Source organism: Ammospiza caudacuta, chromosome 4 (genome assembly GCF_027887145.1).
Source record: "Ammospiza caudacuta isolate bAmmCau1 chromosome 4, bAmmCau1.pri, whole genome shotgun sequence".
Lineage (NCBI taxonomy): Eukaryota > Metazoa > Chordata > Aves > Passeriformes > Passerellidae > Ammospiza > Ammospiza caudacuta.
The window spans coordinates 8513377-8537809 of NC_080596.1; the positions used below are offsets into that span (position 1 = coordinate 8513377).

The 24433-nt window shown below is 49.6% G+C and overlaps 1 protein-coding gene across 1 annotated transcript; it reads right to left on the reverse strand.

Moving 5' to 3' along the window:
• Positions 1–161: 161 nt before the first annotated feature.
• On the reverse strand, positions 162–20213 carry PRAG1 (PEAK1 related, kinase-activating pseudokinase 1). The gene is made up of 5 exons (XM_058804070.1): positions 19857–20213; positions 16877–18711; positions 8651–8808; positions 4647–5371; positions 162–1341 (listed from the first exon to the last, which is right to left on the reverse strand). Exons 1-5 carry the CDS (start codon positions 20211–20213, stop codon positions 304–306), a joined length of 4113 nt encoding a protein of 1370 aa, XP_058660053.1. The 3' UTR covers positions 162–303.
• Between the last annotated feature and the right edge of the window lie 4220 nt (positions 20214–24433).

Sequence of the window (24433 nt, forward strand, 5' to 3'; positions counted from 1 at the left end):
AACTTGGTACAGTGAACTCATTAGAAACATGCACACACGCAGGCAGGAGTTTATTAGTCCACATTTACCATATCAAAAAACCAAAAATCCCCCAAAATAGGGGCAGGTTCCCAGTTCTGCCTGCTCACAAACTAACAGTGCTGAGGATACTAAACATGCCGTGTGCACTCTGACTGCAGTGCAGGCCAGGAGCTGAATGTGCATTCGCAGCTGAGCCTCAAACCTCTCACGTATGAAAGGGCTGTGTACCTTTAGCCACAAGGCAGTCAGGAGCCCTCAGCTGCCTCCAAGACACAGCCAAGGTCAGAGCAGCTGCAGCAGTTTTAATGTGTGCAAGAGGGAGGCTGGCTCAGCAGATGCCAAGTATTGGCAGCACAGCCAGTCCTCCAGTTCAACGCTCCGCTCTGTGTCCACGGCCCTCTCTGCAAACTTCATCATGAGCAGGGCACGCTTCATGTCCACCCAGTTCTGCAGCACCTGGCGCAGGCTTTCCTCGTGGCTCAGGGGCTGCTCCACGAGGTCTTTTCGGGGCCCCCAAAGCAGACACTGCAGCATCCGCTTGGCCTCGGTGATCCGCACACGCTTGATGGGATCTGCTTCCAGCAGTAGGTGGGCCAGCTGCTGGAGTCCCCGGGAGTAGATGGACAGGCTGGGCAGAGCAGGGAGGTCTTCAGGGCTGTACTCCTGCTCCCTGAGGTGCACCTTCTCCTCAAAGGGGTTGGGCTGGTGCAGCAGTTCATAGATGAGAATACCAGTCTGAAACTCATCAAACTTCTTGTACTGAGAAGCCGACACAATCTCCGGGGCCAGCCGGGCCTGGCTCTTCTTCAGCTTGGAGTCTCCAGTTCCAGTCTTCTGTTTAGCTTTCAAGAAATTGCTGATGATGAGGCGGGGCAAGTGTTTGTCATCTTTGGCTTTCACACAGCTCATGGGGGGCTTGCAGGGCACAAGCAGGAGGTTCTCCAGACAGAGGTCACGATGGATGATGCCATGCTCTTTGAGATGCTCCAAGCCGTTGCAGAGCTGGAGGAGCAGGAAGCAAACGCGGCGTTCGTACAGCTCCGGCTTGGCCTGGTGCAGCATCACCGAGTCCCTCACGAAGTCGGCGGTGGTCTGGCTCGGCACCTCGCGGGTGATGACCACCACGCAGTCGTGCTCGCTGGCACTGCGGGAGGGATGGAAGCCATCTCCAGGCATGCTTTTCCCCACATCTGAGGCCAGCAGCATGCTGGAGGGGACGGAGGCCACAAAATGCCCACAGTCCTGCTGGATGTTGAAGTGAACTGGCACTGCAGGGCTGCAGTATGAAGCAGCTGCCTTGGACTCCTGGGTTTTACAAATCTGTGAAAAGAGACCAAAAGAAAAGTCTCATCAGCCAGTGTCAGAGACAGGGCAGAGACCAGAAGTTGAGAGGTGGGATGCTAAGCTGTGATTTGCGGATGCTCTGGAAGACAACAGGAGAAGCAAGATGTGCACTGGTTCCTTAAGCGCTTTAAATTATCTCCTGATTTGAGGATTGTTTTCATCCTGCAACAGCCCAACCTTAGCCACCAGCTGTCTGGGCTGCATTTCTGAGCATGCTTCCTTTGCCAGGCAATGCCCAGTAACTGGAGGAAAGGAGGACAGTAGTCCTACCATGAATAACTTCTGAAGATTTTGTTTCACTGCCAACAGAAGCAACATATCTTTTACATCACAGGTATCATTGAGATAAACTCCTGACACCCAGGAGACGCTCCTGGAGAAAAGCAAAGCTTGTGGCAGAAGACATGCTGTCTCCATCTCTGGAGATAGTTAACACTCTTGGATGAGGCCCCATTCAATGTGAGGTGACTGTGCTGTTTGTGGTGAGGGGTGGACAGAAGCCTCCAGCACTTTCTTCCCACCTTCCTTCTCTGGTCCCAAGCCCTGGAGCCACTTTCACATCCTCCTCAACCATTCCACTTCTGTGTGTCAGCAACTGCTCTCAAGTCCCTGATCAATGGCTGAGGGAAACCAGCAATAAGTTGTACTCCTCAGCACAGGCCAAACAACCATCAAAGAGAAAATGGGAGTTTACAACAGGCCTAGAAAGAAGTCAAAGTGCAGCAGCAAACTCTAGGGAGAAAAATGCATTTTATAATCTGGATTCTCTTTAAACTACATGACTTCTATCATCATTTTCTTCCCTATTTTAGCTTTATACTGCATTAGAGACTCAAAGCCAGGCTTATTATAGGAGTATCCATTAGCTTATAGGGCCTCCTGGCATTTCTATTATACGTTTTTCCCCTTTATTTAGTGATGTGCTTATATGTCATCCACAGGAGTAAGCAACAGGCTGAAACTCAATATAAAAGGTTTGAAAGCCTGGGGCGTGCCAGTGCCAGTCACAGCATGCGTGCAGACCCGACGAGAAATCAATTTTGCCTCCAAGTTAAAATATTCACAAGAATAGAGAGGAGCTGAAGAAAAGGGCTGCTTTTGTATTCCTCTAGCTAGGGTCTGAATCCAGGCATTTACAGATAATTCACTCAGATGAGACAAAACTATGGAGATGGGGCATTTTAAATCCCTATTGTCCTCTCTTCTCTAAAAATACCCTGCCCTGGCTTATTTGTGGAAAGACAAGCTTTGGAGAGTCAGGCAGAATGCAGATGAATGCAGTGGGACCCAGGGTGACGCAGGAGGTCCCCAAATGCAGAGCAGGCCTTCCAGCCCTCTAGCTAGCAAGCCTGCTTGTTCCTCCTCCCAAAGGAAAGTCATGTAAGGCATAGGAAAAGGGGGAATATTCCTGGCAAGAGAAAAGTCTCTGGAAGAATAACTACAGCCAAACAAATACAGGGAAGTCTTCCCCGTCCAGCCATTCTTCTTGACTTTGACTCCACCAGAGACATCCTCCCTGCTGAAAGCTCCAACTAGGAGCCTGGGCTGGCTTAGTCATACACCTCTAGTGGAGAAAGAAGCCAAGGCATGGAGCAGATCTTGGCTTAATTCCTCCAAAGCCATTTACAAACTGTTTTATACATAGTCATGTCTGTCTGTGCACAGCTCAAACTCTGGCTCCTGTTTCTCAATAGGCTCCTTGGCTCAAGTCTGATCCTCTGCCCATTTTGAGCTCTCCAAGTCTAATTTTAACTACAGGTCTGTGATTTCTTTCATGTCAAAAAATCTATACCAGAAGCCAGGAGGGGCAGCTAGGGATCAGCCAATTGAATTGTTTCACAATTATTCATTCCCTACTCTGGCTGCCAGAGGGATGGTGGCACACAGGAATCGTATCCATGCACATGGATAAACACACACACTACATCACTATGCTGGCACAGAGCATGGCCTTGCTGCAGTGGCTTTGACTTTGTTAAGACACTCTGCAGTGTACCTAGGGCACAGAGTAAGCCCACCTCACACATAGGGACACAAGTGCAGTCCTGTCAGGAGGCTGAAATGTGCTGTCTCTGCCTTGGCAGGAATTCATGCACTGCAGCCATAGAGCTGAGCTACTGAACCCCACCTAGCACAGCAGGCAAAAGCAAAGGTGTGGGTGTGCCACAGGGAACTGCAGATTGAAAAGAAGCACAACAGTTCTTAGGCTTCAGGAAGAAAGTTGTGATGGATTTAGGTATAACACACAAGAAAAGCTGTGGCTCTGAGTGCTGGACTAAGGGTATTGGTGCAAGATCTCATCTAATTCGATTCTGGTTACTTACAGCCCCCCTGTTGGGTTGGCTGTACTTTCTTTAGGATATGAACTGGCTTTTAAGCTACCACTTAACTAGAACATCCCTTAGGGATGTATTAAAACATTCTAAAACAACCCTTGGAGCTCATAATGGTGGAAAGTATTCAGCAGAGATTTTTTTCTTTTTTTTTTTTCTTCCTTAATGCATCTCTGACAGTGCTTTTCTGGGAATTACTTTAGGCTTTGAAAACAACCTGAGGAATAAGCAGTGGTGAGATGTCCACAGTGTTAAGTCAGAAGGGAAATTAAAATCTCTGTATTCAAGTAGTAACATTGATCAAGAACCCAAAATCCACAGGATGCCCATGGAACTGGTTGGATAAGCTTACTTATCCAGGTTTCAAAGAGCTGAACTATTGCACCTCAAGTTTCCATTTCAAAACATGTATTCCATGGAGCTACAGGAAAATATTTCAGACCTGACCTTACACAGCATGTCTGGGTCAGCCTCGCATTGTTTAATTGGGATCTGCAATATCTTATTGTCTGTAGTTTCAAGATCATATAAGCACTCAGTATCTGGGTCAGAGCTTCCACTTAAAAGGCAGGCAGAGGCAAAAACTCTGCCTTTTGAGCAGCCTTTCATCAGTTTGTGTCATCAGAGGCGAATGCCTCTGAGTTTACAGCAGAGTATTTGCACAAAGATGTTTTCAGAGAGAGAAAATGGTTGGGTTTCAGACCCCTTCAGCAATAAGCTAAATCTGACTGGCATTTGTTACAATGAAAACTCCTTCTGCAAATTAACCTTCACAAACAGTAAGGGGAAAGGGGTAATTTTGGAAGGGGTTTTGCTTGCCTAACTTCACCTGTGAGAAATACAAGCAGAGAAAACCAGACATTGCATGAGACGCCATGCGCTGCTAGTGCACACATCTCCACCCAGAAGATGGAAATAGGCCTGGACACCTCCTGGCTGTGGACTTACCTTCACAGCATAGGTCGTAGAAGGGTCCTTGGAGCAAGTGGCACAGTAATAAATGGCGTCCCCCGAGTCGCAGCAGGGCTTGTTGCATGTCAGCTTGAAGAGGGACCAGTTGTTCTCGCTGAAGTGCAGCTCGTTCTTCTGCTCCCGCATGAAGCAGTCCTCGCACTTGGCGACCAGGCGGCGCAGGGACTCGGCGTACAGCGCCCCCAGCTTGCTGTACACCCCCTCCTTGCTGTCCATGTTGCTCAGGAGGTTGTGGAGGCTGGAGGCCGAGGACACCTGGCTGGACACGCTGAGCTGCGAGGAGGAGAGGGACTGGAGGGTTCTGCTGGGCCCTGTGCTCTTGGTGGCGCTGGAGCCCCAGTAGCTGCTTCCTTTGGAGCTCTTCTCGAGGGACTCGGAGGAGGAGAAGGCACCAGGGCGGCCCCCCAGGCTGGCTGGGTGGATGAAGGGAGGCTCCTCTCGGAGGCACATATTGCTCTCAGAATGGCTGACATTCAGCCTGGGGCTGGCAGCACCAGCTGCTTTGCCTGAAGATGCCTGTCCCCCAAAAAAGCCATCTGGAGAAGACACGGTTCTGATCACTGTCTTCTTCTGGGGCAGAGGGGGCGGGCAGCTGGGGACAGAGGAGGGACCATCCTCAGCAGAAACAGAAAGGAAAGGGACAGAGGGAAACACTTGGCTCTCAGCTGGAGGGGGTGAGTGGTTCAGCTCAGATGAGTGTCCTAGGAGATAGCAACACACAAGAAGATGGCGTGAGTGGGCCTTGCAGGCTGAGAGCACAGTCCTTCCCCATATCCCTGACACCCCCAGGGCCCTGGCTGGGAAGAAAAGCAGCAAGCCAAGTTACATCTGAACGCAGTGCACAGTCTTCAGCTATTCACAACTGCAAAGTTTCACTGGAGGGGTTAGGGACTTAATCCAGTTTAATAGAGCAGGTTTGCAAAGCAGGCTGCAACCAGCCATCCAGAGAAATGCACTTCCCCACCCTTGAAACCACTCCCCTGTGAACTGCATATACAGTAGTAAAAAGGTAGTAGAGGGTAAATATTTAAGCTGTGATGTCATCCACAGGGAGGTAAGAATGAAGCACTTGATACAAGGACAATCTTTTAAACACAGCCTCTCTCACCTGGGAGCTGCCACCCAGTGCTTCAGCAGCAGGGCATGATAAGGAGAGAGTGACTCATGGCACATAGCTCCAGCCCTCTGGCTGTACTGGAGCACTCCAAGTACATCGACCTTTTCTCTCTGCTTCACACTGGGGAAGGGTTTCTGAGCAAGCCTGGGATTTTGGCAATTTCCATTTTGCTGAAAAAATCTGGCCTTCCCCCCACGGCCTGTTTCCCAGCTTATTCTTTGCTCAGAGGGCAGGCTGGCCCCACTACATAGCACTAACCCCAAGCAGCTCCACATGTCAAGTGCACATGGATTGGGTTGGGATGGCTGGCTCATTTTGGGCAGCCATATCAGCAGCTTTCCTACCTAAGCCAGAATGGAGATGGGTAATACATTTACATGCCATGTAAGAAGTGGGACATGAAAAAAAAGGACAGAAAGGTGATCTGACATTGAAATAAAGAGCAATAATTTCAGGTCACAGAGACAGAAAAGTGAGGAGTGGAGGAGAAATTAAAAGAAGAGAGACAATAATTCAAGGGAACTTATCCATGCCACTTGAATGAGAAATGGGACTCTGCTAACAGCTCACATGCACATGTAAACCTTGAAAGGTGAAAGGTGGGGTTTTGCTCCAAGCAAATAGCAAATAGTTCAGCAGATAGCAGGATCTATTGCTTTCTTTAAATCTATTTTCCAAAGCTGCAGAGTCATAGCAAACAATCCTTCCTCCTCACAAAGCTGTTGCTGAGGGTTCAGCTGCCAGCAGGCACTTCCTCACAGTGCCTTTCTGCCTGCTCAGAGGAATGCCCTGGGGCACTTTCCGTGTCAGCCCGCAGAAGGCTCTTGTCTCCTCACAGCCCAAGTGACTCACCAGCAATCACACACAACCTCCAAGGGCAGGGGCTCAGGTCCCTGAGCTCCCAGCCAGTCCTGGCATGTCACTTGCAGGTTTGCACCAGCTGTGCTAGAGTAGCAATCCCTGTTAGCTGCTCCACCACCTGAGAGCACATGAGGTGAGGGCAGATCCCCTGGTTCTCAGCTGCCAGAGTGGATGTTGGCACCATCTGGCCCTATCCCTCCTCACCAGACTGTGACCAGCACTGGTCAATTTCACTCCTCCAGTGCCAAGGCCCTCTGTGTGCACCTCCTGTAATCTATCCCATCACACCAACATCACTGAGAGATACGTCAGGAATGAGCAGCACTGATTTCAGCTTCTGCACGTTTGTCTCCCATGCAAAGCTGTTTCAACAGCCCATTTCTGTGCTTAGAAACAGCTCTGTAGGAAACATGAATCAGCACATGTCTCTTTTGCCCCAGTGCCTGGGTGCTGAGCTATCTGACTCCTGTTGGACCCTTGCCCCAGGTGTGTGCCTGCATTGTACACCCAGTTGCCCAGCAAGTGACTGCTCTCCAGTTTCAGCTAAGAAATACCTGCCTTAACAATAGAGATTCATGTCCCAAGCTTTAGTGAAAACCCACATGATACTCTAATGGGTCCACAGGAAAGATTCTCTCCATTAAAACCCTGTCAAAAGCCACAGGCAGGGATCATTCAGCATGGCACCTCTTGCCACACCACTTCCATCCACAGGGCTTTAAAAGAGGATAGAGCCAAGAGAAATTCTTCAGTGTGCAGTCCATGAGTACCTCACCAGAGGCATCTCTGCCAGGACATGCAGCTGAATCCCTGTTTCAAGAGACAAGATTTACTTGAGAGAGTAACAAACGTCAGCACTGCAATCTTTGGCAACCGGCGCACATGCCTAGCCACAAATGCCAAACTGCTCTAAAGTTTTTTTTATATGCTGCTGGGCTCTGCCCCAAGCAGAGGATAATGAATTAACCCCTTTCACAACTCTCCTAACAGTGCTCTGCACCTTCAGCATGGAGGCCTTCTGCGTGTCAAGGGCGTAAAAGCTCCCCTCCACTTCATATTTTAACATCTGACAGCATAGCCAATTAATTTGAGCTCACCTCACTCAGTGACTGACTGCACAGCTTCTTGCTTGCATCAGCAAGACAAGCTGCATTTGAGTGTTCATTTAAAAACTCATCTTCCCCATGATGAGTTTAAACAGTTGCTTCTGTTAGTGAAGGCAGAGAAATCCTCTTGTTCCTATCATTTTTGACAGCAAAATGCTTCTGTGCCTAGCAAGTAAAGATCCAACATATGTGAGTTTTTCTTACCCCTGTACAATTTCCTGGCAAGGTCTCACTCTCAGACTCCCAAGTTAGTGGTGGAAAAACGGAGTTTCCAGAGCTCTGGCTCTTAATTTTATTGCTGCACATTGTTGCTCTTGGAAAGAGAGAACTTCCACTACATGAAGTTCGCTCTTGCTAAGGAAATACTTTCTGAGCTGCTGAACACGTTAGTGCATGTCTAAGTTACACACTGATGAAAAAAGTGACTTCATAGTAAGTATTTTTTAATCTCAGTTAAACGAGTGCAGGCAGATTTTTTCCCCTTAAGAAATAACTGGGAACACAATGAGAGGGAGAGATCATGTCTAGCACAAAACTCCTTCTGGTACTCCTCAAATCTATGTAGGACTTTCTATAGCAGGGCTTCTTGTGACAATGTGAAATGCATGAAGCACAAGCAGGATTGTTTCTATATGGAGATTTTATCTAGACCAGAGGAGATCTACTGGGTGAATGATATTGGCACGTGCTGAATGAAAAAGTCTGTGACGTTGGTCTGACTCTGCCACATTCATCTAGAGTGCATCAAGAGGCAGAAGGGCAGGAGAAGTGGGAAGATGAAGGGTCACTGGGGGAGCTGGGGACTGGACCCTCGTGACCCCTGCCCGAGGACGCTGTCCCATGGGCAGTGGGTCTCAGGTACAATGCCACCTCTCCCACAGGCGGAGGTCACTTACTGCCATCGCTGCCGGTCTGTGTGTCCGAGTCGAGGCTGTCGCTGGAGCCGGCCGTGAAGCTGACGTGGGCACTCCTGAAGGGTGGGCTGAGGCTCTCTGCAGAGCTGTTGCTCACTCTCTCCAACTCAGTGTTACTTGGGTTCATTTTCAGAGCGTGCCTAGAGAAAGAGAAGTCAGGAGACAGATGGCAAAAGAAGACCCTGTCTGCACTTTTGCACGGAGATTCAAGCTGAGAGCAGCCTTAGTTTGGTCTCTGCCTATCCACACACTGCACAGTGTATTATCACACCAAACTACCTCATTCCTGTGCACTTTTCTTCTTTCTCCAGGACCTGGGGAATTGCATCCCACAGACTCTGAGCAGGTTACAGGCTTGCAGCCCCCAAGCCAAACTAGCTGTGCTTGATCAGAGAGGGAAAGCCGGTGAGCCAAGAGCATTCAGCCGAAGTCTGCACCTCCTTTACCTAGAACACGTGAGGTCCTGGACCACATCCTATTTTGGCCAGTGCCACTCAGAAGTGGGGACTCACCAGTGTTTGCCTTCAACAAAGCTCTCAAGGGAAGGAAGTAGCATCACTCCTCCCATTTTACAGAAGGCAAGTTGAGGCTGGGTGTGTGAACCCCATTCCTGCATGACAGAGGCATAGGTAGCAGAAGAGTCCATCATCTCCAACCATGTATCACAGTTAACAACCAACACCTTACAAAAGAAGAAGAGTTTCTGCAGAAAACATGAGTCTGCCAAACTCAGAACCTACCACACGGTTTTTAATGTAAAACCTGCAGTTTTCCATGCAGCTTCCACCTAAAAAAATAAATAAACTAACCATAAACTGGGCTTATAACCAGCTAGGTCATGGTTTAAGTGACCAGTTTAGGCAAGCAGGATTTTTTGCTAAGATAAAGAATTTCCCCTGGATTTTCTTCATGTTTCTGCCTTGGAAAACAACAGAAACTGTAGAAATCAGGCAGCACAGAAGAACATAAATGCTCTTAGCATTGGTACAGTTCCCACTCTGTCAGCCAGAACACAAAGGTTATCAGCCCACATTTTTAAGCAAAACTGCCAATCTGCTGATAAAATTCAACACATTGATTAAGAATGTAAAAAGGTTAGGAGCAGACTTGTACAGAAGTAAAAGGACTTCCACCAGCTATCTTGCTGGAAGGTATCCGGTGTTTCCTAATCAGACGGCTGAATGGCTGCTGAGAAAGACAAACAAAGACATGCACGACCGTTTTCTTGTGGCACCCTGGTCACATGCATGGGACCCCTCCTCATCCAAAACTCCCAAGCACAGCAGACACAGACTTTTATTTGAAGATTGAGAAATGTTTCATTCCCAATCCAGACAAAGCACTTACTCTTGTGTCCACACCACCACATGGAGAGCAGAGTGTATGAGAAGTCCGGAAGAAACTTCTGCCAGACTTCCTCATTTGCCTGAGCAGCCTTGGTCTAAAAATACTCAAGGGCTGATGAAAATAAGGCTGTAAAAACCAGTTCAGGTATACTTCAGCAGAGACACTGGTCTTCCACCAGTGATGAATTTATCACAGCAAGTCTCTTGGGGACAATTTACAAAACTTCACAATGAGCTACACAAGTCACAGTTTCAAAAATGAGAGAGAGAAAGAGAGACAGACAGAGAGTTTAAGGGGTTTAGGTCTGCTATGGCTAATGCTGTTGAAAGCAACCAACTGCACTTAAATATTCTTTTTCACTATAAAGATGCAACTTTATCCTATAACTTTCTCAGATGTTTAACACTTAGTAATTTGGGTGGAAAAACCACAAGGGTGCACACCCATGCCAGTACACTGTCTGACCCGGCAAGAATCAAAGAAGCATTTGAACCCATCAGAAAAGAAGATTTAGCAAAATATCCGGTCTTGATTCACAGAGATAAGATGTTTCCTAACACATTCCTTCCCCCAGCCCCCCCAAAACCTTGGTGCATTTCTGTTTCTTTCCCATCACTAAACACAAACTCGCGGAGCTGCCTTACCATTCCCGCACTCAGGGAGAGATGAGACTTTGCTCGGCGCGGTCCAAGGTCCGCCGTGCCCAGCCACACCTATTCCTCCTCCGAGCAACCTGGGCACAGCGCCGGTCAGAGCCGTGCTGGCTGCTGCCCTGGCTGGGCAGAGCCGTGCTGGCTGCTGCCCTGGCTGTGCTGTGCTCAGCGTGGCTGAGGGCAGATGCAGAGAGAGCCCCGTTTCCTCCCCGCACCGCCGTGACTGATGCAAAGCGCAGTTCCTGAATGGGTGCACCGAAATAGAAATTGTTTGCCGCTTAAACGACATCCTGCTCTTGTTTCAGATGTTACAGCCTGGCCAGCTAATACCTCTGGAATTACCTCTGCCTCACATCTCCCTCTTTTCCTACGAGCTGCTTGAAGACCAGGGTGCAGCCTGCACAATCAAAATACTGCTCACTCCACCGAAGAATTACTACCAAAAACTTGCTAGGGTCAAACTCTCCCATTTCAGTAAAATTCCACCCCAAGAGCTGAACAGCTCATTGCTGCAACAGCCTGTGGGATCCTGTTTTACAGCTACCCCAAAAATCGCCTGCTTTGCTAGTATTCCTTCCACCTCACCTGAGTGCAAGGGCACAGGTGGCTATTTTCTGCCTTGCCCTTTTCACCAAAGGATATTGGAAATCACCAAAGGGTGTTGGAAATAAAGAGCACAACCCATCTTAAACCCAAAGAAAACACTGGGTTTGTGCCCTGCACCACTGACTTGTAAACATCTGTGGGCTACACTCCTCTTCAGAAAGATGTAACAGTAGTTAATTTACATCAATTTAAAAATGCCTGCTCAGCACCTAAAACATAACCAGCAACTTCAAGAGCAGCACCAGAGCTGTCATCGTGTGCCTGTGCATAAAGAACAGGTCACCAGAGTCAGCTCTCTCAATCTAATAACCTAAACCCACAGGATTTCACAGATTTTCAGCTCTCCAACTATTCTGGTAGCTTAAAATACACTTCAATTACTCAACATCCTCTATGCAACAGCCTGGCATATTCAGACAACCCTTCCAGTTCCCTATTTCCAAGCTTTCCCATCATAAACAATTTCATCCAGATGATTTTCCACATGATTCTCACAGTCCTGCCTAAAACAATTCAAGATTGAAAAGAGTGGTCTTGTAAAAAAAGCACACCAAAACAAAACAACAAACCCATAGTCTGGAGTTCCCTTAACACTGAAAAGGGACCCGGCTCGCTTCCCTTGTCTCAGGTTGCACCTCTGGCCAGGGCTTGCTTCATCTTTCCTGTGTCTCAGTTTGACCACTAGCCACGTGTATAATTTCACATTTCTCCACAGATCAGGGTTCCACCTAATGCTGCTGCAGGACTCCAGCATCACCAAGTGCATGCTTTGCACTTCTCAGAGAGACAGTGGAGATGGGCCCCAAAGCTTGGCTCTCCTAACTGCAGAAGACCCACATGCCTTGGGATATTGCCCCAGGGATCCCTGGACTTTGGACATACCTTCCTCTTGAATTTCCTGACTGAGATTTGACACGGAGATCTGGTTACCTTCACAAGTGCAATGGGCAGGTTTTGGGAGCAGGAGGCCCCTCAGACAGAAAAGCTGCCAGGCTCCCGCTGGCTCCCTTCCCACAGCCATCCCACGGGCAGCCTGTTGGCAGCTCTGGAGGATGTGCAAGGCACCTCTGCCCTGCACAGAGCCACTGTCACTCTGCAGTGCCATCACGGGGGTCTCCCAGCCTTGCTGTGCCAGCAGCAGGAGGAGGACACTCCTCCTCAGCACAGATGACAGGACTGAACAGATAACAGAGAATCTGAGCTTTATAAATCATGTGACAGAGCAATGAGGAGAGGAGAACAGAGAACACACAGACATCACCACACAGCAAACTGCACTCCAGGAGGTGTTTGGTGATAATGTCAACAAGACACCCCCTCCCAGTATAAAATAATGGAACTAATGCACAGAAGAGAGAAAAGCCAGACTTGCATTACAGCATCAAACACAACATATGGCTAGGCATAATTATTACCCAAGAGGAAGCACCATTGTACCATATGCTTGTCTATCATGAAACATGAATAATCTTCCTCCTCTTGCCACTTGCTGTTTCTTCCAGCATCTTTCCCTGGTTGCAGAGGGAAATTAAAACCCAGCATACAGGAGCTTACAACATCTGAAGCTTAGATTTGTACTTATCCTTCCGCTATCAGCTGGCAAATGTGGAGAAACCAAAACTGAGGTGAGGAAAAGAAAGAATTTTGAAGAACTCCTAGCTTTGTTCAGAGCAATACGCTGCTCCTCCCTGTACTAGAGGGTTTTTATGTAGCCAGGGTTAAGTTGAAACAAGGGTTTGGAATCTGGAGAGACACAGGAAAATTCAGATAGGATACAGAATTAAGATGGTAGGTGAGTCAAAAATTAAATCACTGCATACTCTAATGTGGTAAAGAATCTCAGTTCAATTTTCAACTCTGTACTTTTTTAAGTGGTAAGACAGGAAACACACAGAAGAGTGAATTACTTTAATTTTAAAAGAAACAAACTCTCCTAAAAGATAAGCTGATAGATGACAACATTTGAAGCCAGTGTGTTTTGTCACTGGGGTACACCCTGACAGTGAGCTCCAAGGAGAAATGGGTGCCTCAGGAACAGTAAGAAAAGAGAAATATTCTGCCTCAGATACAGCTGCTGCTCCGTCACAGACTGATTCCTGGCAAGAAAACACAGCACAGCCCCACCAGCCAGCACCACTCCCCAGCAAGGAACAAATCTGGCTCTTTTCCTGGCAATCCCATTCCCAACACCTGGCTCCTCTCCTGTGATGCAATTCCCAGCACTGCAGCTTTTCTGTAACACTCCTGTGCTCTGCTCCCTCCAGCAGCAGCACTGGAACAGGCAATCCTGGCACTCCTTGGGCTCTTTCTCCCTGGCTGTGTTCAGCAGTGACAGGTGTGGGGAAGTGCAGTGCTGCACCTTTGCTAACCCATGCCAGCACACTCAGCAAATTTCAGAAGCTTTTTTTGCCACTGCCTTTTGAAGGTGGCACTAATTGTGATGAAAGTGGCTCAAGATGCAAAACAGCATCACTGTTTTCTTTCTTTAGGAGGCACACGAAATAAATTAGCCATCAAGGTTCTGGAGGCTAGAAGAAACCACGAGGATCATTTAAGCCTGATCCTCTGCATAAGAGAGACATAAATTTCAGCAAAGATTCATTCCTTGTGCCAAGAAACTGAAGGCCATACTAGTGCATTTTACATCAAAGAGCCTTTAAATCATCATTGCACATACATGTCTGGGGTTCCTACTTTCCCTGGTGAGCTTCCCTAGCCAACTACCTTCCCAGCTTTTGGAAGAGGACCAGCCACCATCTTCCCTTTTCAGCCTTTCCCCCCTTGTAATTATACTTATTTGTCATTCTGTTTCTTATCTTTCTTATTTCTTATCTGTCATTCTAGACCAAGCAAACATCAAATATCTGTAATCTTTCAAACAAGTAGAAAAAGAGGATTGTACGAAGAAACAGTTGCAAGAGATCCAGAACAGCTTTATATAGGACCAAAACCAGGCACATATTCATTATTTCCCTTTTCTTGTGACAACTTTTAAGCCCCCCAGAAATTGCTCCTTCTGCCATCCTAAGAGACAACTTACTTCCAAACCAGAGCTTCCTCAGTCTCTGGAAGGAAAGTACCCTGTAAAAAAAATTCCCTTTTAATTGTTAAAGCCAAGATGAACAAAACAAAATCTACAGACTCACTTTTTCTTTCTCTGCTTTATAACTATTCAAACACACATGCAAGTTTTCCTTAAAATAAGCAATTAATTTTCATTAGGAAAGTCAAACAGGCCAACTTAATTTTCCAGCATGAAATCAAATGCCTTGCTGCAACTTGAGATCTAGAAGGAAAAAGGACAGTTGCATGCCTTTCCTGCAGCTGGGATGAACCCTGATCTGCTAAGCCCCCAGTCCAAAGCCTGTGCCACAACCAGGTTCACCTCCATCCCCCAAAGGAGTTTTTGCAGCTGAGCCACCAGGGAATGTCCTGGGCTGAGGTGCTCTCTCTCTGTGTGGGGAGTACGTAAGCCTAACAGAAGGATCAGTGGCTCTTCCATCAGGGACAAGCACATGTTCACAGGCTGCCCAGCACCAGGAGAGCCTGGATGTGCCTCAGAGTCATCTTTGTGATTCTGGTTCTTCAGGTATTTGGCGGCAGCCCAGGATGAACAGAGGGGATGTTCCTCCAGCACCAGGCCATGGCGTGAAGCTGCAACACCCAGGGTGACACAATGGCACCATAGTGATTTTGGCAGCTGTGCATGCAGCCATCCCTCCCAGCACCCTGGCTCCTGCACTGACACGCTCACAGCAGCCACTGCTTTGCTTGAGACAAAACCAAGCACCCTCAAAGCAAAGAAACAAAGCAGGCCTTGCAAAACCTGATCAGATCACTCCTTACTGCTCCTCAGCTGGCTGGGCTCCCTGGGCTCCAGCTTCCATAGCTGCAGGCAGGACTAAGCTCTTTTGAGTAAGGTGCCCAGGGCTCAGCCACAGGCATCAAGGCCCTTGGGAGACAAATACCTGTAGCACAACCTGCCCTGCAGCCACAGAGGGTAACCAACACCTACCTCAACCACCTGGCAGGGTTTGCAGCTCTGCCAGAGATCCCAGTCGTGGATGCCACGTGTTCCCTGACCTCAGTTTCCCTGCCTGCTTTCACACAGGCTTTCTAGCACACAGATGCTTTCATCAGGATGACTCAAAAGCAATTGTTAGAACTGGCACAGCCCAATTGCATTAGGAGCATGAAATAGCCCCTCAAAGGGGCAGAAAATGCTCCACACTCCTCTGGTGTCATAACACCACACAGAGAACAAGAGCAATACATCTGTGTGCTCATTTGCTTGTGGATCTTTTGTTTCCTCTGACTCCAACAGGCATGTGGAACCACAGCAGGAAGCCTAGCATTAAGAAGAACTAAAGCCACTTGTTCATCTCTTCTCTTCCCTTGAGAAACCTCATTTGTTCACCTCTTGGCCAATTTAAAACACTAGCTCCCTAGGTTAGCCAATCCCAAAACACATGGAAAATTCACAGTCTCAGCCTGGAGGTCAGTGATGGCTACACATAAGCTTGACCATGGACCCCAAGGCCAAGTTCTCCTCCAAACACCCATCCCTTCTTCTCTTGACTTTTAAATCAAGAGCTGGAGTCAAATCTGTTGTGCAATGCACAGTTTCAAGTAGCAAAACCGCCACACACAATAAAGCAAATATGGGACACCTGCAAAAGGAGAAAGTCCTTCCCTGGTAAATTCAGACAACGTAATTAATGGAGAGAAAAAAAAATTTTCTTCCCCCATTTGACCTTTGTTTTATTTATTTTTTCCCTTTTCCCCCCTTTTTTTGTCCGGTTATTTTTTTGTTTGGTGATGCACACAGCTGCAGATACTAAATGCACACTAAGTATTGTAAGCCCGAGGGTTTTTTTAATTGCTTAGTAGGGCTATTTCCTTCCCAGATGAACAGCTCTCCCTCCCTCCCTCACTTTTGTTTGGGGCCTGCAGTTGCCCTGCCTGCAAACCTGACTTGCAGGAAAGCAGAGAGCAGAAGGTTGCCTGAAGCCAGGTGGCTCCCACACATAACAAGCCCACATCGGGCAAGCTCCAATTACCTGCTTGCAGGCAAGGAGCCCTCCCTGGGAAACTGCAGCTTTGAGAGTTCACCTTGAAAGCAGAAAGTCATTACAGCCAAATTGAAAATGTTGATTTTGGAGGCCCTTGTTATTAGCATCAAGAAAAGTTGCCCAGTCCCACCTACAAGAGAAGATTGCAACCAGGTTTTCTATGCTACTCAACATCAAGGAACTGCCAAGACAGAATGAAGCTGACCTGGGAAACACCAGCCATTCCAATCATAGACCTTTTTCTCACTTGAATATCGGGACTTAAGGCCTTATCTTGCAGCCCTGGAGGGCTTTTAAAAGTGCACATGACATTCAAACCAAGACTTGAAAAGATCAGACAGCTTTTCAGAGTAAAAAGACAAATAGCTTTTCAGCTGTGCAGTCACTCCCCATGCTCCTGAAAGCCCACCTTTGGACAGAAAAGGAGGAAAAAAGAATGGGAAGCACCATCCAGTCAATGAACTCCTGCAGCAACCCTCCCAATTGCAAAGGGTTAACAGAGCACCATGCACACGCTCACAGGGCTGTACCTAGACTGCTTTTTCGGCGGCGGTGGCGGCGGTGCAAACTCCACACCATTGCTCTTGTCTTTAGGGAAATCAAAGGAGAAGGAAGAAGATTTGGTCATTCCAGTCTGGCCCTCCAGTATCGGGCTGTCATCCACAAAGTCGGCACCAGCTCTTCCACTCTCAGCTCCTCCTGTCCACGAGTGGTTTGAGACCTCTGGCTCCTCCTCCTGCTCCTCCTCCTCCTCTATTCGGCCCTGCTTGGTCCACGTTGGGTTATAGTATTTCTGTTTCCTGTCATAGGATGAGCCTGCCAGGCCTCTACTGGACTCCTCCACAGAGACCCCATTCCCATGAGTGCAGGGGGAAGGGGTCACCCCAAAGGCACCTGTATCAGTACAGCTCCTTGGGAGCAGCTGAGCACCAGCTCCATCATGACTGTTGTCATCACCAAACCTTCCCACGTGGGAGCTGATGGGGGGCACACGGCTCCCCTCGCTGCCTGGCTGGCTGTTTTTGGACATCTTTGGGGGGATGGCTGGACTCTCAGTAAGTGAGGTCTTGACAGGAGCTGCCAGATGAAATCTTGTGCTGTTTTCACATCCAGATGCTTGAAAAATCTGTCCAGACTCAATAGCAGGTGATGAAGTCCCAAAATCAGGGTGGGAAGTGGGGCTGATACACGGCCACTGCACTCCTACTGCTGAGTCAGGGCTGCTGAGGAATATTGTCTTGTGATCATCCTCAGTGTGTGCTGTCATTATAGTAATCTTTGCTGCCACCTGGCCAGTGGAGTCCTGGTGCTCCTTCTCACCTCCCAAAGCCCAGCCACCATCCCTCCACAACCCATCAGCTTTCTCCTTGGCAGTGCCGTGGGCCAGCTTCTCCGCTTTTGCCTGGCTGCCAACAGCCTTCAGCTGTGCCTTCCTCCTCTTGGTGCTCTCGGCATAGATGGGGTCAGCGTGGGCTGGCGAGGCGAGGCGAGGGCGCTGCGGCTCCACCAGAGCCTGCTGAGGGATGCTTGAGCCCTCAGCGCGGGGGCCGCCAGTGACAGAGGGCTCCCCGGGGAGAGGCAACTCCTCATCCTCCCGGGACAAAGCAAGGGCAGCCGCCTTGCAGCTCCCCGTGGTCTCAGGGAGGGTGGCAGGCTCAGCATGGAGAGCCAGGTTTTTCCTGTCTGAGCACAGGGCATAGGGAAGAGGATCACTCTGGTCTTTTGTGATGCAGAAGGCCACGTTCACAGCTCTGCGCTCCTCTTCGCTGAACTTGACTGCCCGGCCACTTGGCCTTGGAATCTCGGGAGCATCCCGCTGCCTCCACCCGCTGGGAGTGTGACTCTCTTTCTCACACTGTGCAGCCTTTTCCTCTGTGCAACAGGGCTCCCATGGGACAGGGTGCTCTTTGTGGCAGTTTGTGATTGAACAGTACTCGCCCCCTTCGCTTTCCAAGATGGAGGAGATGTGACCACAGTCACGCCCTGAAGGGATTGCCGCTCCTTCTCTGGCTTGGGGAGAAGTGTTTCTGCTGGAGTTAGTGGTGCTCCTGTCCCCCAAGGCAGATGGATTAGGGCAGGGGACCTGATGAGGCAGGGCAAACTTGTCTTTAGCTCTGTCCTCCTGCTTGCCCACCTCACCCACAAGCACCAGGCTGTGGATGGAGACGTTTCTCTCCACTCGACTCTCCAGGCCACGCAGACCCACCATGGAGTAGCTGGGAGGACAGCAAGACAAGCAGTCGCTGGGCTGGTTGTGAAGGAAAGGTTTTCTCACACCACCATTGCCAAAATTGTCAAGGCAGATGCGCTGTGCATCTCCTGATTTCAGGAGGAGTTGCTTGCCAGAAATCACGCCCCAACTGACCTGCATGGGTCAAAGATACAAATTCCCTGTCAAAACATGCATATGCAAAAGAAAAGACAAATAAAATTTAAGCAAACCCACAAATTGCAAAAACAAAAGCCCAGCTCTGCAGAACAGCACTCTGGAATTCACCATCTATTTTGCTGTGCTCACCTCACCACTAATTTCCACAAAGCTTTCCAGGTAAAACTACACTTTTTGTATTTCCTGGACCATTTGTAATCCTTGCATTACCAACAATGGTAATGCACTGGAATAAGACATTCTCCTTTCTCTTCCTATGGGTTTGCTGCCAGAAACATGTCCAACCTGTCATCCTGTCTGTGAATCACTGTGCAATTAAAGATTCAGAGAGCGAAGGAATATTTGCACCTCTCTCTGCTTATTTTCATTTCACACTGCTCCAGAGTGTGTGGCTCCAGAACACAGACACAGACTATCATGGGTTATCCTGGGATAGCAGCCTAGCCATGCCCAGAAGTAGGGATGGGGGGGCAGGCATGCCAAATCTGCATGCACAGATCAAACACCACCAACAATGGCAGCTCGCACTGTGTGCCCTTCACCCCTTAGGAGAAAAGAAAGGGACAGCAATGAGAAGCTAAGAGAGCTGGTGAGCCCTGACTGTGCTCTGGGGCATGGGGAAATAGGAGCACACCTCTGCCACAGGCAGTGGGGCAGCAGCCTGTGCGTCACCCTGCTGAGGCACTGCTGGTATCAACTGGTCAGGGCGAGGAGCTGCACCCACAGGGCATTACTGCTCTGGCAGAGATTGGTAGGAAGGAGTAGGAAGGCAGGGCACTTTCTTCCTCACCCACAAAGACCACGGATCCAGTCAGCACTGACTGCAACGAGACAAGACATCTTTTCAGTAAAACTTCCCAGAAAAATAACCGCATCCTCATTTTAAAACCAGAAGTTCCTAAACAAACAATGTATTTTTAAGCTCCTCTGCACATGGCTTGTGAGCAACAGCTCATTCAGCTTCACGCAAAGATACACTGAGAAACCAATATATGCCTTAAAATCCTGAGTCAAGACCAGAAGGAAAAACAAAGGGAAGGAAGCATTTGTAACAGATATTCCTAGCACTCTGAGTATAGGTAAGTAACGGGAAGTCATGCTTTGACTGGATTAATCATTACCTGTGACAGATCTGCATTCATATTCACATCCGCCCACGCGTCAGAAACATCCGAGTTTATCATTGTTGGCTTCACAGCAATTGTTGGCTTTGAGAAGGGGGAAGTAGTTATACCTTCGTCTTCCAACACGAGGCTCTCGGGCTTGGTCCTAGCTCCATCCGGGAGCACGCCACAAGCTCCCACGTCCGGGGGTGTTTGCAGCCGATGGGAACTCTTCGGGTTGAAGCAGTTTTTGCAGGAGCCGGGCTTCCAAACGTGTTCCACAAAGTCACTGCACGCAGACATCTTCAAATCCTCGTGGGTCAGACTGAGAGCCCACTGCGTCTTCTGCACTGCCCTCCACTGCTCATTTTGCATTTGCTCCTGAGCCACTCGAAAGGATCACCTAGACATCTGGAAAAGCACAACACTGTCTGATTAGCTTGATTATGCCCTCAGACTGGAAGATTTTTAATAGGACAGGTGATAATTACACTTACTCTGCATTCATCACAAAGGCTTATTGTTTACAAGGCTTTTTTCACAGCTTAGCTAAAGCCCACACAATCACTTGAAAAGTCTCAACTTCTAAGCATAGCTCCATAATAGAGAAGACATCAAGCGAGCAGCATTCCTATGTGATTTAATTCCCTGCTTAATCAGCATGTATAACCAGCCTCATGCAAGATTTAGATCAAGGGTAAAGAAAAGGGGTCTTGGAAATAGCTGTTCACAGCCCCACAAGCAGAGCCAGTCAGGAAAAATTTCTTCTCCAAAGGGGCATCCTCTCTCTGGAAAATAAAAAGGCCTGGAGACACAAGGACCAGAATCAGAGACTCTGTAACCAAGGGGACCAGCAACAACCTTCCTTCACCCAGAAGCACCACTGTGATTACTGCCGTGGTACACAAAGGCTTCTCTCCCACCCAGTGAAAGGCAATCAGCAGGGCTGGGGCTGGCACTGATTTGAGCAAGTGTCTGGCAGAATGCTCTTATCTCGTTTGCCAAGAGCCACAAATAACAGTGTCAGCTCGCTGAAACGATTCATTGTCTGCAAGGGGAGAAACGTTTTGCTCTTGGATTACTTACAGACAAGGATTCCTTCCCATCTTCCTTCCCCAGGAGGGAAATGCCCCAGGAACAAGACATTCCTGCTGCATTCCTGTGTCCTTGTCCCCGCCACCCCCCTCCCGGCCAGGTCTGATTGCACTCTAGCCAGTAGAACTAAACCTGGAACCAAGAACTTTGGAGACACTTCCGAGGAGGACTCCCACAAAGCTCAGCAGATTAGGAAAGAAGATCAGACAGAGAATGCAGCCGGCTGCTGTGGGTGCCAGGACGCACAATTTCCCCACGCGGCTACAGAGAGTCCTTCCTCATCTAACCAAGTTTAGGTCATCATCCCCTGGCCAAGTGATCACAAGGCAAACTGAGGCTCCTTTCCTGAGGGTCTCCAAGCGAACAGGCACTTTTGCACTCCAATCCTGGAGTGCACATGAACGAAATTTACCAGCCTGATCCTTAAGCACTTCCTCCACATAGGCATAGCGGAACACCACCAGAGCTAGGCACACTTTTGCAATTGCATGCACCCCCAAGCCAGCTTGCACTGCAGTAAAGATTCTTGCCTCTGGGCTCGGAGATGCCCTGGCCAGCCCCTCTAACAGCCACCCACACTACATGGCACAAAGAAAGACAACTCATAAGAGCCTGGGTGGGACAAAGTGAAGGGGAAGAGAGCCACTGACCCACAAGCATCTCCGAATTCAAGTGGCACCTATGGGAAGGGTGTCTTTGATCGGCCAAACCATTAGCACCTGCAGACTACTTCTGTCTGGCAGGCTAATAAATTAGGGTCTGCTTCTTAAAAAAGCACGGGAAAAAGGAAGTATCAGTGGGATTCACCAAGCAGATTGCCGTGTGTCTCTTTTTAGGGAAGACACTGTTTTAGACAGGCTTTTTCATGAACTTCTTAGAGTCTGAATTAACCAAAGGGCAGCGAATCACTCTCAGGCATATTCCATCACCTTCAATGAGGTTAATGGTATTTGCAGAGAAAACAGCTTTAAAAATATTTAATCCTTTGTTTCTTTTTAGATCTAGCACGCAATGTCCAGCATCACCCGAAGTTGAACAAGTGTCCTGATGAGAGCCAGCAAATTAAAAAGAAAAATCAGAGGGAGGGAAGCAGGTACCGAAGCCAGAAAAAACTCTTCACTTCTGGTTTAACATTCGGCGCTGCCAAATGCCTGTTAAAGACCAGGGTTTCCCTGTTTGCGGCCGTCATTTCTCGCTGCCCGGATCGCGGGGCGGGCCCGTGTCCGCACGCCGGCCGGGCACCGGGACCCACCCGCACCGACCCACGCGGCGCCGCGCGGGGAAACAGGCCGGGATCGGCGAGAGATGAGGGACCGAAAGCCAGCACCTGGGTCTGTCCCGGGCAAGCCCCAAGCCAGCACCTGGGTCTGAGGCATTCCCGAAGCCGCCGCGCGTCCCGGGGCACCGGCGAGCACCCTGTTCCCTAGGACAGAGATCCCGGGCTGAGGCGCAAGGATGCTCCGGCGCAAAGAAAAGCCCCAAGCCCCCAGCCCAAGCAGCTCTGGCTGCTAGACGGACCCTCCGGGCGCCAACCAGGACCGGGAAAAGTTTACCGGGCAGAGCCCGCCGGGCTCCCGGGGTGGGCGGCGATGCGGGTCGGGACCGGAGCGCGCCCCGAGCTGGCTGCACACCCCCGAGCCGGCTACCGACCCCCGCCCCGGCCCTCCGCCCGCATGCTCGGTGGGCAGCGGTACAGCCCCACAGCCCCGCCGCCCCGGCCCCCGGGCAGCCCCGCCCCGGCCCCGAGAGGCGACGCCGGGGTCCCTCCCAGCCCGGCTTTGTCCCGGGAGGCGGAGGCCCGGTGCCCGCCCGGCAGCAGCTCCCCGCTCACCAGGCTCCCGCGGCGGCGGCAGCTCCGCTCGGCTCCGCGCCGCGCCCGCCTCGGCCGCCGCCGCCACCGGCGAGTGGCGAGCGGGGCCCCGCGTGGGCCGGGGGGCAGCGGCCGCCCCGCCCCGGCCCCGCCCCTCGGGCACGGCGTGGGCACGGCCCGGGCGGGAGCGGCGCCCCCCGCGCGTCCCCGCTCCGCACAAAGCGCTCTGCCCGCGCCCCGCCGGGCGTGCGCCGCCCGCAGCCGCGTCCCCGCTGCGCCCCCGCCCCGGCAGCGCTCCCGCAGACCGGCTCTGCCTCAGGCACATCCCCGCGGGAATCCGCCCCCGGGGCAGGCAGACACCGATCCCATAGGGTCCTACCGCGAACCCACCTCGCAGCCCGACACCAGCCTTGAAGACGGTAGGGATCCAGCTGGAGGGCACTGGGAGCCAGAGAGTTCAGAGGGTTCACCCATCTTCACTCACCAGCTTTCCAGACAACGACATGGTGAAGTTCGTCTCCAAGGGATGCTGTGGAAAGGAGTGAAGTTTGCCGTAACTGAAATCAGGATTTGACCTCACTGTGCAAAAACTGCAGACAGCATCTTCAAACCTCTGCTGGTGTGGGAGGCTGGGCTTCATTAAAAGGGAACAGGATGAGATTTTGTTCACTGTAGTGTCTATGCTTTAGGGCAGGCTGGAAAAGGAGTAGTCTTCACTTACCCCGGTACTTGTTCTGTGGTGAGTAGTTTTGAGCATCTAAATTCTTCAAACTAGGGAAAACCAAAACAGTTCTCCCCCTGCCCTGGTCAGGGCCTTAGTTCAGTTCCTTGCTTAAGTCACTGCTCCTTTAGTGCACAAAGCATTCCTAGTCTCATACATAATAGTGGATTAAAAAGGCAAATAGGCTTGCATAATGGAGAATCCCAGCCCCAAATAACAAAACAGAAACTGGAGATATGCACAGCACTTATAGAAAAAAAATCTTTCTCAGGAACCAAACATCCCAGTAAATTCTTCCCCTTCAGGGAATTTTGGCAGTAGCACAGTTTGCAAACATCCTGGCTGGCTGGTCTTTTGCAGTTGTGGCTGTCTGCTCATGTGCTCTCTCTCCTTTTTTGATCAGTTATTAAAACAGTCCAGAGACCCCAGAACTCCTCCACTTAATTTGCTGTATTGCCATGAAGACATCTGCTTAACAATCTCCCGCTTCTTCTTTCAAGCAACCACTCACAATTTACTGCATCTTTTTGTGTGTGGGATCCCAGAGCCAGCACACCTAGTTGTATGAGTAAATTATCTCTCAGAAATGCCTCACCATGACAGAAACCTCTCTCCTAGCACAGATCAGCTCATCTGTGTGAGGGGGAAATGAGCTGGGAAAACAAATGGCCCAAATTTCTGACATTTTCTCTATTTTAGAAAGTTAGGAGGAAAGAACCCAGCTCTAACCAGCACAGATGAGGTTATGGCTGCATGGCTGACTAATCCTGGAGGGTGGTAAACTTCTTCAAATTCAAGTATCTGAATTTTATACCTGAAACTTTAAAAACGGCCTCCACTCTTTTCAATAAGAGCACTATAATTTTCACAGCCAGCCTTCTTAGGGAAGAGTCTAGGACAGCTTTAAGAAGAAAAACCAGATTTAAAATTCATGCTATGTTCACACTGGAACAGCACTGAAGTGAGTGA

Excerpts from the sequence above, each read along its gene's own strand:
- PRAG1 (XM_058804070.1), bottom strand. The coding sequence starts at position 20,213 with ATGCAAAATGAGCAGTGGAGGGCAGTGCAGAAGACGCAGTGGGCTCTC. Across the intron at positions 5,372-8,650 it reads ACAGACCGGCAGCGATGGCA|GACACTCATCTGAGCTGAAC; the intron begins GTAAGTGACCTC and ends GCTATCTCCTAG. Across the intron at positions 1,342-4,646 it reads CTACGACCTATGCTGTGAAG|ATTTGTAAAACCCAGGAGTC; the intron begins GTAAGTCCACAG and ends CTCTTTTCACAG.